General features: G+C 49.5%; 1 protein-coding gene across 1 annotated transcript in view; it reads right to left on the bottom strand.

The window, feature by feature from the left end:
• The window catches only part of LOC142560724 (uncharacterized), a 114,177-nt gene that overhangs the window by 11,583 nt on the left and 88,937 nt on the right, over positions 1–13,657 (bottom strand). The window contains exons 3-7 of the mRNA XM_075673020.1: positions 13,467–13,543; positions 13,234–13,332; positions 12,691–12,930; positions 11,253–11,365; positions 2,837–2,954 (exon numbers count right to left, since the gene is read on the bottom strand). Coding sequence (XP_075529135.1) covers positions 2,837–2,954; positions 11,253–11,365; positions 12,691–12,930; positions 13,234–13,332; positions 13,467–13,543 — 647 coding nt within the window. The remainder of the gene's footprint in view (positions 1–2,836; positions 2,955–11,252; positions 11,366–12,690; positions 12,931–13,233; positions 13,333–13,466; positions 13,544–13,657) is intronic.

Below are 13,657 nucleotides of genomic sequence, written 5' to 3'. Positions count from 1 at the left end.
GCTATGAAGGTGGCAGCCACCTTCCTGTCGCTTTGTCTATGTCTGCTTCTCGATTTTTTCTACTTTCAAGTTTGCTGGCATTCTCCTAGTATAACCATGTACCAACTAGGCCAACAAGCCACCCTCATCAACTTATTGTTGCGTGGCAAGATACGACTCCAAGAGTGTAAACTTTTCTTAGAGTGTAGATGAACGCACCGTGCCGCAGAAATACAAGCAAATTGTCTCTAATGCCTAGCGATGGGATGCTGGAAGAGGAAAAGTCGCGCAGTTGCCTCTTACAGTGCAGTGGCGGGGCATTTATTTTGTTTTTCCCCATCACCACCAACGTGCATGTTCGAGATCTCACGTGAGGGCGAATGTGTTTCTGAATTGCGAAATGTCCATCTGTTCATTTTGAATATATTCAGCTTGCACTATTACAAGCCCAGAATTTCAGTTATGAGAGCATTTATTTTTTCAGCGTGGTTATGAGTAGCAATTTTGCACGACCTCTGCACGCACTGCATGACACCGCGCAACCGCGCGTCAAAATCCAGAACTTTCGGTTTCGTTTAAGTCATTTTTTTCTTGTACACTGACACTTTATTTTTCAATTACATTTAGTAGTACACTGTTAAAGATGTGTAATATTTTACTTGCTGATATATTACGACAGAATTTGATGAAAAAAGAAGCTTGAACTAGCAATATCCTTGACTTCACATCGCCACTGATATCACTTCGCGCGCGCCTCGACGCAAGTGCAAAATAATTTTCCGCGCGCGAGAAGCATGAAATGAGCTACATCGGTGCGTCTTTTCGACTTTTGTTCGGTTGACCATGGGCCAAGTACGTATATACTAGGCAGAACTATGCAGTTGCGTACTGAAATTTAGAGCTGTGCTCCTGTCTGATATTTGTGGTACGTTTGCTCGCCTCCCGGGGCGCTTGTAGAAATGTCCCGAGGGCAACGTTTTGGCGGTTCATTTTCAGACATATTTCTATCGCTTAATTTCTGCAGCTCCTCATCCAGGTGTCGGGGATGTTTCTCATGTGCAATGCTTTTTCCTAAGTATCCGACGCGTTATGTGTTCGCCACTTTCGTGGCGTGACAAGCTGCCTGAGCAAGTTGCCTATCAAGATGAACACACCATCTCGGGATTCTCCTTCTTTTAGTATGTATTTTTAAACATAGCTGGAAAGTACTGGCTTTCTATCTCGAGTCTCGTGGTCCCAGAAGTAGGTGCTGGCATGCAGGCCGCGCACTGTTGAAGTTCATTACCTCCTACTAATCGGTTTTAATGTCTAAATTTAGTAACGGCGGTAACTGTGGCATTAGCGTGCCTCAGCAGATGTACCGTTGAGGACAAATGAAGTGCGAACAGCGGAGCGTAACGAAAGGTACAGTGCATGCCGTCGGTTAGTTCTTGTGCGCATGCGTGGGCATGTGGTTCTCGCGCAGAGTGGAGCACAACCCGCTTACGATGAACGTCACCCGTATTTTGTCCGGAAGTTGCTTTCTCGTCCAACCGCGGCAGTGCCGTTCCCACCTGGCAGTACACTGTTGTGGTGGCTAGCACCAACGCCGCATGCTGTAGCATGACATAGCCGGCACGCGCCCAGTTTCCTAACGTGCGTTGATTTGCTTTTGTTTCCGCCATCAAAGCTGCCAGTGCCTAATCGTGATTTGAATAGCACCGAAAAAATGCATTACGCTGGAGGAGCAACAATAGCGCTAGCCACCTTAGCAGTAATCGCAGATAGGAATGGCACTGCAGTGGCGCGGCGAGAATACAAGCTTGAAACAAAATACAGGTGACGTAATCGCAGCAGGACAAGCAGCCCCGCATTCCGCGTCGAAACCGCGTGCATGTGTGCAATGATGGCTGGTCGATGGCACGCACTGAGCTTTCAGTTATGCTTCGGCGACACGCTGTGTTGTTAGCATTTCATTTGTATTCGATAGTACGTCTGCTGTGGCACTTGCAAGCATGCAGCTCATTACAGCGTGAACGGGAAATATCCATTGGGTGTTCGATGGACCTCCCGCATTCCTGAAATGAACGTCTGTTTGAGGTCATTCATGTCCAGCTGCGATATCCTTTCAACGTTGCAGAAACATGATCTGGATGGGACTTAGATGATCCGTAGTAGGTACTTGTTGTTTGTAGAAATATAGGTATCTATGGGATGGTGTGCAATGTGTAAAGCATTATGTTCTACGGACATAAATGGTTCGCCGGGTAGCATTTAAATTCATACTTACTCATGCCGAAAATTTAGCACATTGAAAAATACGTATGACAGAAAACACTGCACAAGCTCTAACTATCAATGGGTTGTTTTTTTTTCATGCGGTTCTTTTTCTTTTTTCGCTACATTAAGCCACGCTTACGAAATAAGCCATCAGATGACAGTCAGCGCTTCTGTTGCGCTCTCCCCCCGTCTGTCGGCTTCGTTAGTGCTAGTGTTGTATTAGCAGTATTTTTCCCGTTCTTCCGGTGAAAATCGGGCTCGAGTGCGCCCTCTGGTTTCGTCCGTGTAACGCGTGTGATGGGGTAACGCACGCAACTTGTGGATGACGCGTGTGACGTGTACAGCCGCCCTGATTTTTAATAATATAGCGCGAGCGTCGACTGAACTGCTGGTGAGCGCCTTATAACGGCGATAAGCGTGCAACAAGGCGAGAGTTCGCGCACGAGCCTTGTTGCCTTGTTGCACTCGCCTTGTTGCACGCTCTTGTTGCACGCTTATCGCCGTTATAAGGCGCTCACCAGCAGTTCAGTCGACGCTCGCGCTATATTATTAAAAATCAGGGCGGCTGTACAAGCCGCGGCGGCTTTGGTTGCCTCACCTGGCGTGAGCACGAGCGACTCGTATCCGCTGGTGGCTGACGTCAGCTGAGTGGTGCAGGTCGAGTCGGATGACAGCGCTACGTAGACGCGTCCTGTGCCGGCCTCCTCGCGGTACAGCTGCGCAGAAAGAAAGAAAAAAAAATGAGTGAAGTAAAAAAAAAAGAAAAAACAAAAGTGGAAGATGTGAACGTAACAAACGCCACGATCACACGGAGTACAAGAAACCCAAGAGTTTTTCTGACACGCGCCCCTCTTAGAAACATTTTAACACCCTTAACGGGCGTATGAAGAGCGCTTGGTTTGCCCCTATACAACTATCACGTTCACGCTTAAAGTAGAATCGATGAGGGGGACAAAGAGAGCTTTATTATATGGCGATTTCTTTTCTTTTTTTTTTTTTTGTCGGCAAGTAAACTGATAGCATGCGTCTGACGACGCGAGAACGGTTTCAAGTACACTATAATAGTCGCCGCTCTCATACTTTCGTATGAGATGTTTAGGAGCGTCTCAGGTGGTCGAAATTATACAGATTTCAACGGTTTTCTCACATCGCAGGTGTGGGAAGCCGGACTGAGACGTTTGAGTTGGCCGTCCTGGGCAATAGTAACATTTACAGAGTCTGAACGTACGGCACTGGCGCATCCTGGAACCACAGTTGCACCACTTACTGTAAGAAACATTTACGACCTTTCGGCGCTTATCTTAAGCAACGATGGTTATTTATCTCGCGCAGATTTTTCAAGCTGCGCTTGGTAACTTCAGGCAATGTGGTACGCGGATATCAGCGTGACGTAGCGTTTCTTACAAGAAATTAGCGAGCACAAAATATTAAATAAAGGGAAGTGCTCGCAACAGCGATGACGATTATTGATGGAGTACAATGTATTCCCCAAATGGTGTAAAAAAGCTTAGCGTGTAGGATTTGCGCCTACACAGTAACAATCCTGAGACGACACACTACGCCCTATAAAGTGCACCTATAAAGGAGTGCTGAAGCCACACGGTACGCATTGAAAACATTACACCTATAAAAGAGGAGTCGCGGAACCACATGCTCCGGTTTTAAACCTATGCGCCTATAAAAGAGGAATTCTAAACCGGCACTCTACACCTGTAAAAGAAGCGTAAAAATTCCATCCACTCTCTCTGTTTATGATCGTGCTTTAGCGAGCAACAACCTCTTTCATGCATGTTCACTGTTCTTCCGAGACAGTCAGTGCAACATCAATGTTGCCACTTCGGCTGAACAGCGCACATTAGGAGACAGGTACAAACGAACTGAGAAGGAGTAAGCGCTAGCTCTTCGCACGTTTGAGTGTGCGCTGATCTGTTTGAAACAGCGGATTGCCAGGACACCCAAGCCTGCACTTTCGCAGGTTAAACTGCTGCTTCAGTGTGTCCCTTACCGCGAAACACATTTCGTCACTAGAGCCCGATCTTTTCCAAGCGTCGCTTTCAACTGCCGTTTCAAATTTCTAGGGGCGTGCGAATGTTCGAAACTTTCCAATAACGAATCGAATAGTGTCCTAATTCGGTCTTCGGATCGAGTGGTCACTCTTCGTAAATGCGAATATTTTTGGAATACATTTGGAATATTTTTAAACGTGAACTGTGCCCAAATAAACATAAAATTGGAGCAAAAGTGCGGTAAATTTTCATCTCTGCTGGCGTAGTACAGACAGAGCACGAGAACTTGAGTAATGGAACAGGATACTTCACCTAAGTAGCCATACTTTACAGCCTGTAGAGCGATAATTCGCACTCTCTAAAGAGCCCTGCGCATGCGAGGATGCTACTTGTTTGCTTCTTGTGACAACGGCTATTCATTACTCGAAAACTGTTCGATTCGTATTTAGATTCAGTCTCAAAAAATCACCATTCGCACACCCCTACAAATTTCAGATGAGGCATTCATGGGCGCCTCCATCTTGGGCTGTCACACGAACAATTTCTCAGTTTCGTGCGCAGTGACATCAGATGAATGTGGTCGTCAAATACCGAATACATCCGTACAACCGTTTTTCTGCTTACGAATGGACTGTAGTACCGTGCGTTTGGTTGTTACAATTTTAAAACATCATGTGTTAACAGGCCAAGATGGCGGCACTCGGACGCTTCCGTGAAATAGTCTTATAGACAGTGAATCGATATATTTATACATTGTATGCATAGTCGCCGCATACGTTCTTCAACGTTGCGCAGGACGACCGCATATAATCAAAGTCCCGCGTAGCGTGCGACGTATGTATCCGCCTCCGCGTCGCCGGAAGAGGTCAGCAAAACGGAACCGAAAGCATTCCTCACAGGTCGGCACCAAACTGCAGCTTTCCACGCACGAGTCCGCGGATGAGAGTATATGCTCCCTGGCGCGGCCACTTTCGCCCTGACAGAAATGACAGGGCGCGAAGAAAAAAACGCCGTGGCCCCGTTTTGCGGCGCGCGCAGCATCAAATACACGGCCACGCCACACGTGGGCGTTCTCTGTTTGGGATAGCTGTTAAGCCCTGCGTAAGCCGCGCGCGCCCACCTTCGCTTATCTTTTGTGTTGTTTCGTCTGCAACTCCGCCCGCTTTTCTTTTTTCTTTCCTGTCGTCTGCTGTTGCGGTGACGAGGGGAGATCCGCAACTGAGAATTAGGGTTAGGCCGGCGCGCAGCGAGAAAGGCCTTCCGAGGGAGGCGGCTCGCGCACAATGCGCGTCCCGCATTATATCTTCCGGAGTTCCACCGCGCGCTGTCTGCATTTCATTGTTTTCAGACCGGCGCTTTTTTATCCGGGTGCAAGCCTGTCGTCCTCGCTGCTCTCGGGCTACGTCGAGAGGACAGAAGAGAGCGGACATGTTTCGTAACTCGCGTTATGGAAGAGCCACAAGAAGCGAAGTGGCAAAGCAAATAAAACGCAGCACCGGACGAAGGACGCCCGCGGGTGCAGCTGCTGGTGAAGAAATAAACAAACTACAGTGCCTTTGAGGGAAAGCGTTGTGCACGAGCGTGTATGCATAAGCAGCGGCGTCCTTCGCTATCTCTGCGCTTCGTCCTCTTTCCCTTTCACTGCGCGTCGTCTGCTATCAGCGCCGTCGGCGACGCGGCCGTGAATCGTCTGCTATCCGAACGGCCGGTCTTATGCTGGCTCTCTTGACGCCCAGCCCGGGATCGTGGGAGAACGACCTCGTCGCTTGAGAAGGCCTGCCTTCCTGCCAAACAAACGCTGCGGGCCGCGAAGGCATCATCGCCTGTGCGGCACCGCCGTGGCTTCAGCGAGGCGGCGGCCTGTCTTTGTGGGCCCGCAGTGTTTGTGTATATAAACTGTACGGCATACAACACACACCCCTCATGGACGATAAATAAGCGCTTCGCTTATTCCGTGAACCGTTCTCTCTCTTTCTTACGCCCACAGCCCTTCGTCTGGTGCTTTTCGACCTCGTCTCGCGCGTTCTTTTTTTTATTTGTTTTAAGTTGCGTGAAAGTTGCCGCCGCCTCCCGCCTAAACACTGACGCCGAGCTGACGGCGCGTGGCCATTGGTTGGCGGTCACGTGGCGCTGCAGATTTCGGGTCTTCGATGCCGTCAATATCGTGCGTCAAGATGATCTCCGCTTTAGTTTACGCAGCTAGTGCTATGTCACAGGCTCACTTCTCAATGCGGATGTGGGTCTGCGTGTGTGTGTGCGTGTGCCCTTGGCATCAGCGGGGGGAGATTGAAAAAAATATATATATGAAAAGGGAAAGCCTTCAGACGAGAAGAGAATAATGTATGGAAAAGCCGCAATTACGATGTCTGACAGTTCTTCCTTTCTCTGTATTTATTTATTTTTTGTCGTCCAGGTCGGGCCCACAAAGGCGATATCACGCGGCGCGGCGCGTTCGTTTGACTCCGAAGCCGGAGGATGGTGTTGTTCGCGTAAGTTCACAGGGCATACCCGGCCGCGCGCGTGGCCTGCAGCTCTCGCGCGGGTGTTTGTTTATGGCGAAGGCCCTTCATATTCTCCGGCATTGTCTACTTGCCGCCGTCCTCTCTCTCTCTCTCTCTCTCTCTCTCTCTCTCTCGAGGTGACGCCGCTCCTGAACAACCTGCAGTGAGTTTGATTAGCACGAGCCCGCGGGCCAACGCGCGCGCGGTCGCCAAACGGTCCGCGCTTTCGATGACTTGACCGTTGCGTCATTTTCGACAAACGACGTTGGCGACCAGCGCGCGGCCTGGCGTCGTTTCCGCGAAACGACTTGAAAATGCAGACGAACCTGACTTTTGCGCAGTTTTCCCTCCGGTGCGGAAAAATAGAGCAGACTGGAACGGAGTACAGAGCAGACGACCACCAGGAAACTACAGAAGCTCAGCTGCGAGTGTATGGCGATCTGTGAGGAGGAGGAATAATTATTGTGCGCTAGAGCACACACACACACACGGACGTGCGTTTCCTCCGTTGCGATAGCGGGAACTTAAAACCAACAGTTCACTTTGGCGAAATACCTGCAGGCATCTCCTCTCCCCGGCCCCTTGTGTTATTCCTTTTTTTATTTGTTTTCCTCGTCGCTTGAAGAATAGAAGACGCGGCCTTGCAGTCGCTAGGCCGCGCTAAGTTAATTGCGCGCTGGCGCGGACTGTCCGGACGGACGCGGTCTGTCCGGCCTAATGTTCTCTGAAATTACGAGGAAAGAGCGAAAAAAATAATAATAATAAAGAGAGAGTGAGAGAATAGGTTATGAGCGCCAAGCGACGGGTACTTGGCGAACTGGGAACGACCGCAGAGCGAACTCCGGACTGTGCGGCTATAATAGGGAGTTGGACAATTAAAGCAAGCGTGTACGAGGAACGCAGCTACACACACAAAAAAAGTAAAGAAGATGAAAGAGCGCAATCCCCGAAATTGCCCAGAAAAGACGCTTTGAGGAAACGCGCGAGGTCGCGTGCGAAATCAGCTTCCATTAGTTAGGCGCCACTGCGCTCGTTGGGTCGTATTTTCCGAGTAGTTGTAATAACAGAGAATAGTCGTCGCTCGAAGCCTGCTTTTTCCCCAAGCGTTTTTTTTTTTTTGTTGTTATTATTTTTGCCGGGAAACAAATTACAGATAAACTCGCTCGGTGCAAAGGAAGGGCGACGAACTTCCGTGTGACGCTTGCCTGAGTATGCACGCGATATGTTTCAGGCTTTTCCCCAAAAAATTCTTGCCTTCCAGCTGCTATACACTCATAGCGGAATATGATAGTGTCTATTTAATGAATATTACGCTATTACAAGCCCGCATCGCCACCCTTGTCTAGAGTAGCCCTCGCGGCATCCGGCTTGGTGGTGCGGCGGCTATGGCGTTGCGTATGCTAAGCACGAGGTCGCTGGTTCGAATCGCGGCGGTCGCATTTCGATGGGGTGTCGAGATGCCAAATCGCTCGTGCGCTCAGAATTAAGCGCACGTTAAACAACCCCAGCTGGTCAAAATTAATGCAGAGCACCGCATTAAGGCGTCTCTCGTAACCCATGCATTCGGGACGTTAGACCCCAAATCTCCAAATAGCATTCCCCGGCATAGAATCGGATCTGGATAAGTTCGCGAAAGCTAAAACTCAATTTTCATTCGTTTTGAAAAAAAAAAAAAAAAGAAATGTTGCATAGTGCTAAAGAAATGGATGCCATACTTCACTCTTTTCTCGCGCCGAAGTCTCAGTGCCTTAGCTAAGCAAGCGTGACGTCATTAATTTGAACGATTTTTTTAAAGTGCCGTTATGGCAAAAGAAATGTAATCAAAACTTGCTAGGTTAAGTATTTAGTTACTGTCGAGTGCAGTGTGGTCCTTATTTTTCGATAAACAATAGGTATTTTCGAAATGGCTGCTCTTTCCGCACTAGGTCATGGACTGCAGCACTTTTGTATAGAAGATGTATTTCTAACTTCGATTTCTTGACTTCCGCGCCAGAGCTCTAGCGCTCATGAATGAGGGTGACGTCACGGATGTCGACCTATATTTGGGCCGTTGTGATGCAAGTAAGGGTTCAAGACACGTACTCGCTAAGTTCAGTCTTTGGCTTATCTATAATAACACGATGTAGTACATCCTTACCGGTAAAAAAAAAAAAAAAATAGCTGGAGGCCCGAGCAGGTAGACGCCGGGAAGAAAATCTGTGACGTCACGGCGGGTTAGTGCGAGAGCTTAAAGGCGGCGTCGCCATATCCGCCTTTCGTGTTTGCGTTCTCTTCTGGCTTATTTAACCCTTGTTTCAAGTTAACGGTGGCATTCTATAATATAATATTTGGGGTTTTACGTGCCAAAACCACTTGCTGATTATGAGGCACGCCGCAGTGGAGGACTCCGGAAATTTTGACCACCTGGGGTTCTTTAACGTGCACCTAAATCTAAGCACACAGGTGTTTTCGCATTTCGCCCCCATCGAAATGCGGCCGCCGTGGCCGGGATTCGATCCCGCGACCTCGTGCTCAGCAGCCCAACACCATAGCCACTGAGCAACCACGGCGGGTCGGTGGCATTCTCGGCGTTGTAGAACGGTATTTCTTCAAACATATAGCTCGAATTAGATTTCTTTAAAGAGACTGTCCCTTTAAAAGCACGCTGTTCGATAATTAAGGCTCATTACGTCGGGGGAGCACTACGCTGGGCACGGACGGGTAGGGGCATTCCTCGGCCCGACGAATTCGGGGGCCGAAACGTGCCCTTGTGGGTGGCCGATGGAAAACCGGCGCTGGAACTCGATTACGGCAGAGAAGGCACCGAGCGAAAGGGAGAGGGCCCCGTTCTTCTATACACAACGCTTCGCTTGAAGGCGTGTTTTTTTTTTTCTTCATCGCTCGAAGTTGTGTTCCGCGCATGCGCGGCGTGTCTCGATCTTCGCAGGGGCGATGAGCGAAGTTAAAAAACATTCCGAGTCTTTAGAACGCCCGTAATGGCCTTTCGTTCCGCCGAGGCCCTTCTGCAACAACCGCGGAAATGGTTCAAACGCAGGCGTGACTGAGGAATGCGAACCTTTCCCTCTCTCTTTCTCTCTCTTCGGCATTGAGATTCGGAAAGAAAGCACCGGAGGGCAGCATACCGCGGCCGCAGGTCGTACTATGCGGAAAACGCAGACTTGAGGTCAGGCGCCGCGTCTGTCGACCTTCGAGAAGGGCGAAGGCGAGCAATACCGACAGAAAGAAAGAAAATCGTGCACCGGTGCGTGAAATTGTGATTTCTTTTGATCATTATTACCCGATGACGTTATTACGCTTTGTGGTTTCGCCGTTCAAGTTCACGCCTTTTTCTACGTACGCTGGTCGAGCTCTTGACACGGTTTATCCGCTTGTGTTTCACGGTTAGGAACACACGAGGTCGTCTCGGGCGATTCGCCGGCGTTAAACGCGCGCTGTCGCTTGATCGACGCGCCTGGGCGAGTTTGATTGTGGCCGCGTTGCCGACTCGCTGCGATCAAGCCTGCGTCGTTTGCCCGTGCACTTGGACGACGGACGCAGGGCTTAACGTTTCGTCCAAGGTCTCCGCGGACAACTTTTTTTTTTTTTCATTTCCTTCGCAGGCGCGCAAAAAATAGAACTTCCAATCGAAACGCGCGGCCCGGAGAACGTGCGAGTCTGTTAACGCGCGTCAGTGCTCACTTTTTTAGCGCAGTTAGGTTAATTTACCCCCGCAAACGGGCAATCAAAAGTCGATTAAGAACTGGTTAGCACGACGTTCTCGGTTCCGAAAGTTGCGTCGAGAGATGTGAGAGAAAAAAGAAACAGTAACTCGTGCTTTAACATGCACTCCCCAAGGAAAATAATCTAAAGGTAAGATCACAGCTGCAACCGCGTTTAGGTATCGAACTCGGCGAATACAGGTACTTTCAGAAACGGCCAGAAAAGTCTGTGCTCACGGGCGCGCATACAGGCCCCAACAGTGCCCACCATGGCACCAGAGTCGGTCTTCGCCCCGAGCACATTTCGAACAGTTCTTTTCGCTCGCTGAAAGTCACGCTGCCAAATGAGTTCGCCAACCTTGATACTGGTGGTCACTGTCGATCGGCCTAGCAGATGCCCTCCAAGTACGCTAGACATGAAGCATGCTAGACAAGTGCGCTTTCCAAGTATGCTAGGCACGAAATGGTTCGTGTTCTCATATCTGACGCTCCCAGGGGGGGTTCTCGCATGAAGTTCACATTTTGTAAACGTGACAAAAATTCTGAAGAAAAAAAAACTGAAAAAAAAGAAAGATCATAATCCGCTCCTTGACAGCACGCTTCTCACGATTCCAAAGATTCCAACGATGTGGTGAATTTAGGCGTTCAGAGTAGACAGAATTAATCGGCGCCCGAAGCGGATGCGCCGACGTGCGATGCATCGCAGCGACAACTAGCACGCTAAAGTCGGAACATCGCGGGATCGCATTTTTTTTAGGATCGCAATCTGACGGTCGTAATCGCAGTGTGCAGTTTGCGCACTCACTCACCCCGCAGCGGTATCGCGGCCGGGACTCCGGGTCCTTCCGGAGGTCCATGAGGGCCAGGTAGCGGTCTCCGCCTCGGCCGCTCTCCCAGTCGCCCAGGCACAGGAAGCTCACGTCTGCGCGAGACGAGACGAGAAGAGTTGGTCAGCCGTACACAGAGGAGGGAGAGCATTCGGATGGTAAGTTCGGATGTTCTCCGAGACTCGACACTTAAACCAAACTCGGTGTCCAGGTCTTGCGCTACTTGGCACGTGAAATGGGTCCAGTCTCTATAGCTCTACTCGGCCCTTGAATTAACATCGTCTTTCGTGGTACTCGGCACTTGAGTGACACTTGAACGGATCTCAGTATAGTGCTACTAACACTGCATGGACAAACAGGAGATGGCACACGTGTAGACGAATGCTTAGCATGGCTCGAACTGATGGGTGAGTATCCGTAAAGAAAAAGAAGACAGCAGCGCTGGCCCTGCATATCTTTAGGACGGCCGACTTTACAAAGGCGACGTGCATGAGCAAGCTGCCACATTATGGACACCAACAAACATAAGACGAGCATCGCTACCAACTATTTCAGTAGGTTGCGAGTGTGCGAGAGCATATATATATATATATATATATATATATATATATATATATATATATATATATATATATATATATATATATATATATATATATATATATATATATATGCTCCAATTTCCGACAAAGCATCATAAGATAGTTAGTTGGCAGTGGTCCTTATCATCTATATTTGTGTAGGTGTGTCTGTTGGTTCCTGTCGTCCCCGCAGCAATGTTTTACCAACCAGCATAACAAGGAACATTTGCTAGCTGCCACGCTCTCCGAACTGATGTGATCCGCCACGGCCTCATTTCGCTGTGGCTGGAAGCTGGACTCTATGACGCGAGCATAACGGCTGAGCTGTGAACAATCGCCAAAAGGAAGGCAATGATTCTGTTGCGTCCTTGTGCGAATATTCGGAAGCGCACCGTCTCCCCTTCCCCATCCGGAATCAAAATCTTGTATAACCCCATAGAAAAATGACATGTAATTCCCATATCCAATAATTCAACATGAACCTACTCGTGGTCCCATATAAAGACCCTATGTTCCCAAGACACACGGGGCAAATCCAATATGGGCAAGCCCTATATAATCCTATGGGAACACGCGGGTTCTTATATGGGACCCCTATATGTTCATACAGAGATCACGTGGAACTTGCCCCATACGTTCATATGGGAACATACTGGTTTTACCGTGGGACCTCCGTGTGTTCATATGGGGATCATACGAACATGCGGTCTTTTATGTGGGACCCCCATAACGTTCGTATGGGTTTATTGAATGTGGAAACTAAGTGTTCTTTTGTTGCTTTTCTTTTCGATAGGGAACGAGCCCCCCTCCCCGCTGCTCGCCCCCGTCAGGCTGCTCACCGAAGTCGGGGAAGGAGCACTGGCGGAATCGCACGGTGAGTCCGTCGCCCCTGGGACAGTTGCTCAGCTCGGACGAGTAGGGTTCGGCGCAGCGGAACTCCTCGCCGTTGGCGCTGTACTGGAAGCGGTAGCGGCCGTTGATGGGGCAGAACATCTGGTGCAGCGAGGAACCGGCCATCGAGGGCGACGGCGGCTCGCCCAGCAGGCCGTTGGCCTTCAGCTGCTCCTCCTGGTGCTTCCCTGCGAGCGCATATCCGCCGCTTTTACCATCGCGTTCGCCTTCGTCACGTAACCCTTTAATGTATGCGAGAGCCACGAGAGTTTCCTACAAAAAATGTTAATATTTGGGAGAACTCTCGCGCTGCAATGGTTCAGCTGCCGTGGGAACAGCTGCCATGGTGCATTGAAATAAATTTAAGTTGTTGAATTTATCATCCAGAAAGTCATGACGGATGCCTTTGGGAACGGCTCCAGATTTTTTAGCGCTGTAAGTACGCTAGAAAAAAAGTGGACCCATGTCGGCAGAGATCGGTCGACACTCACTGTAGAGGATGATTTCGGTGAACCGCCGCTCCGACACGGCCCGGTCATCGGGACAGGTAGCTCGTGCCGCCTCCTCGTTCGTGTAGCATCGGGCGAGTCCTGTACGCGTAAAAAAAAAAACGCATATGCGGCACACCGTGAGCCAACGTGCGCGAGTCTGACACAATCAGCCTTTTTTTTTTCTTGTGGTTGTATTTGTTTCTTTTTATTTGAATAGTGCTGCGGCCACTCACCTTCCGCGTGAATCTGGATCACGTTCGGGGTCTTGAGCGTCAGGTGGAAGCAACGCATGCAGTCTTCGGCGCCCGTACTGCAAGAAGCGACACGGCAATAACAATGAGCAACGGTCATCTGCTGGCAGGAGACGAAATGATGGGTCTCAGCACTTCGATTGGATAGAGATAGGAACACTTTGTTTGATGCA

The sequence above is a fragment of the Dermacentor variabilis genome, chromosome 10, assembly GCF_050947875.1.
Source record: "Dermacentor variabilis isolate Ectoservices chromosome 10, ASM5094787v1, whole genome shotgun sequence".
NCBI classification, from domain to species: Eukaryota; Metazoa; Arthropoda; class Arachnida; order Ixodida; family Ixodidae; genus Dermacentor; species Dermacentor variabilis.
The sequence above is the reverse complement of the archived record's forward strand: the minus strand, read 5'-3'. Positions and strand labels throughout refer to the sequence as shown.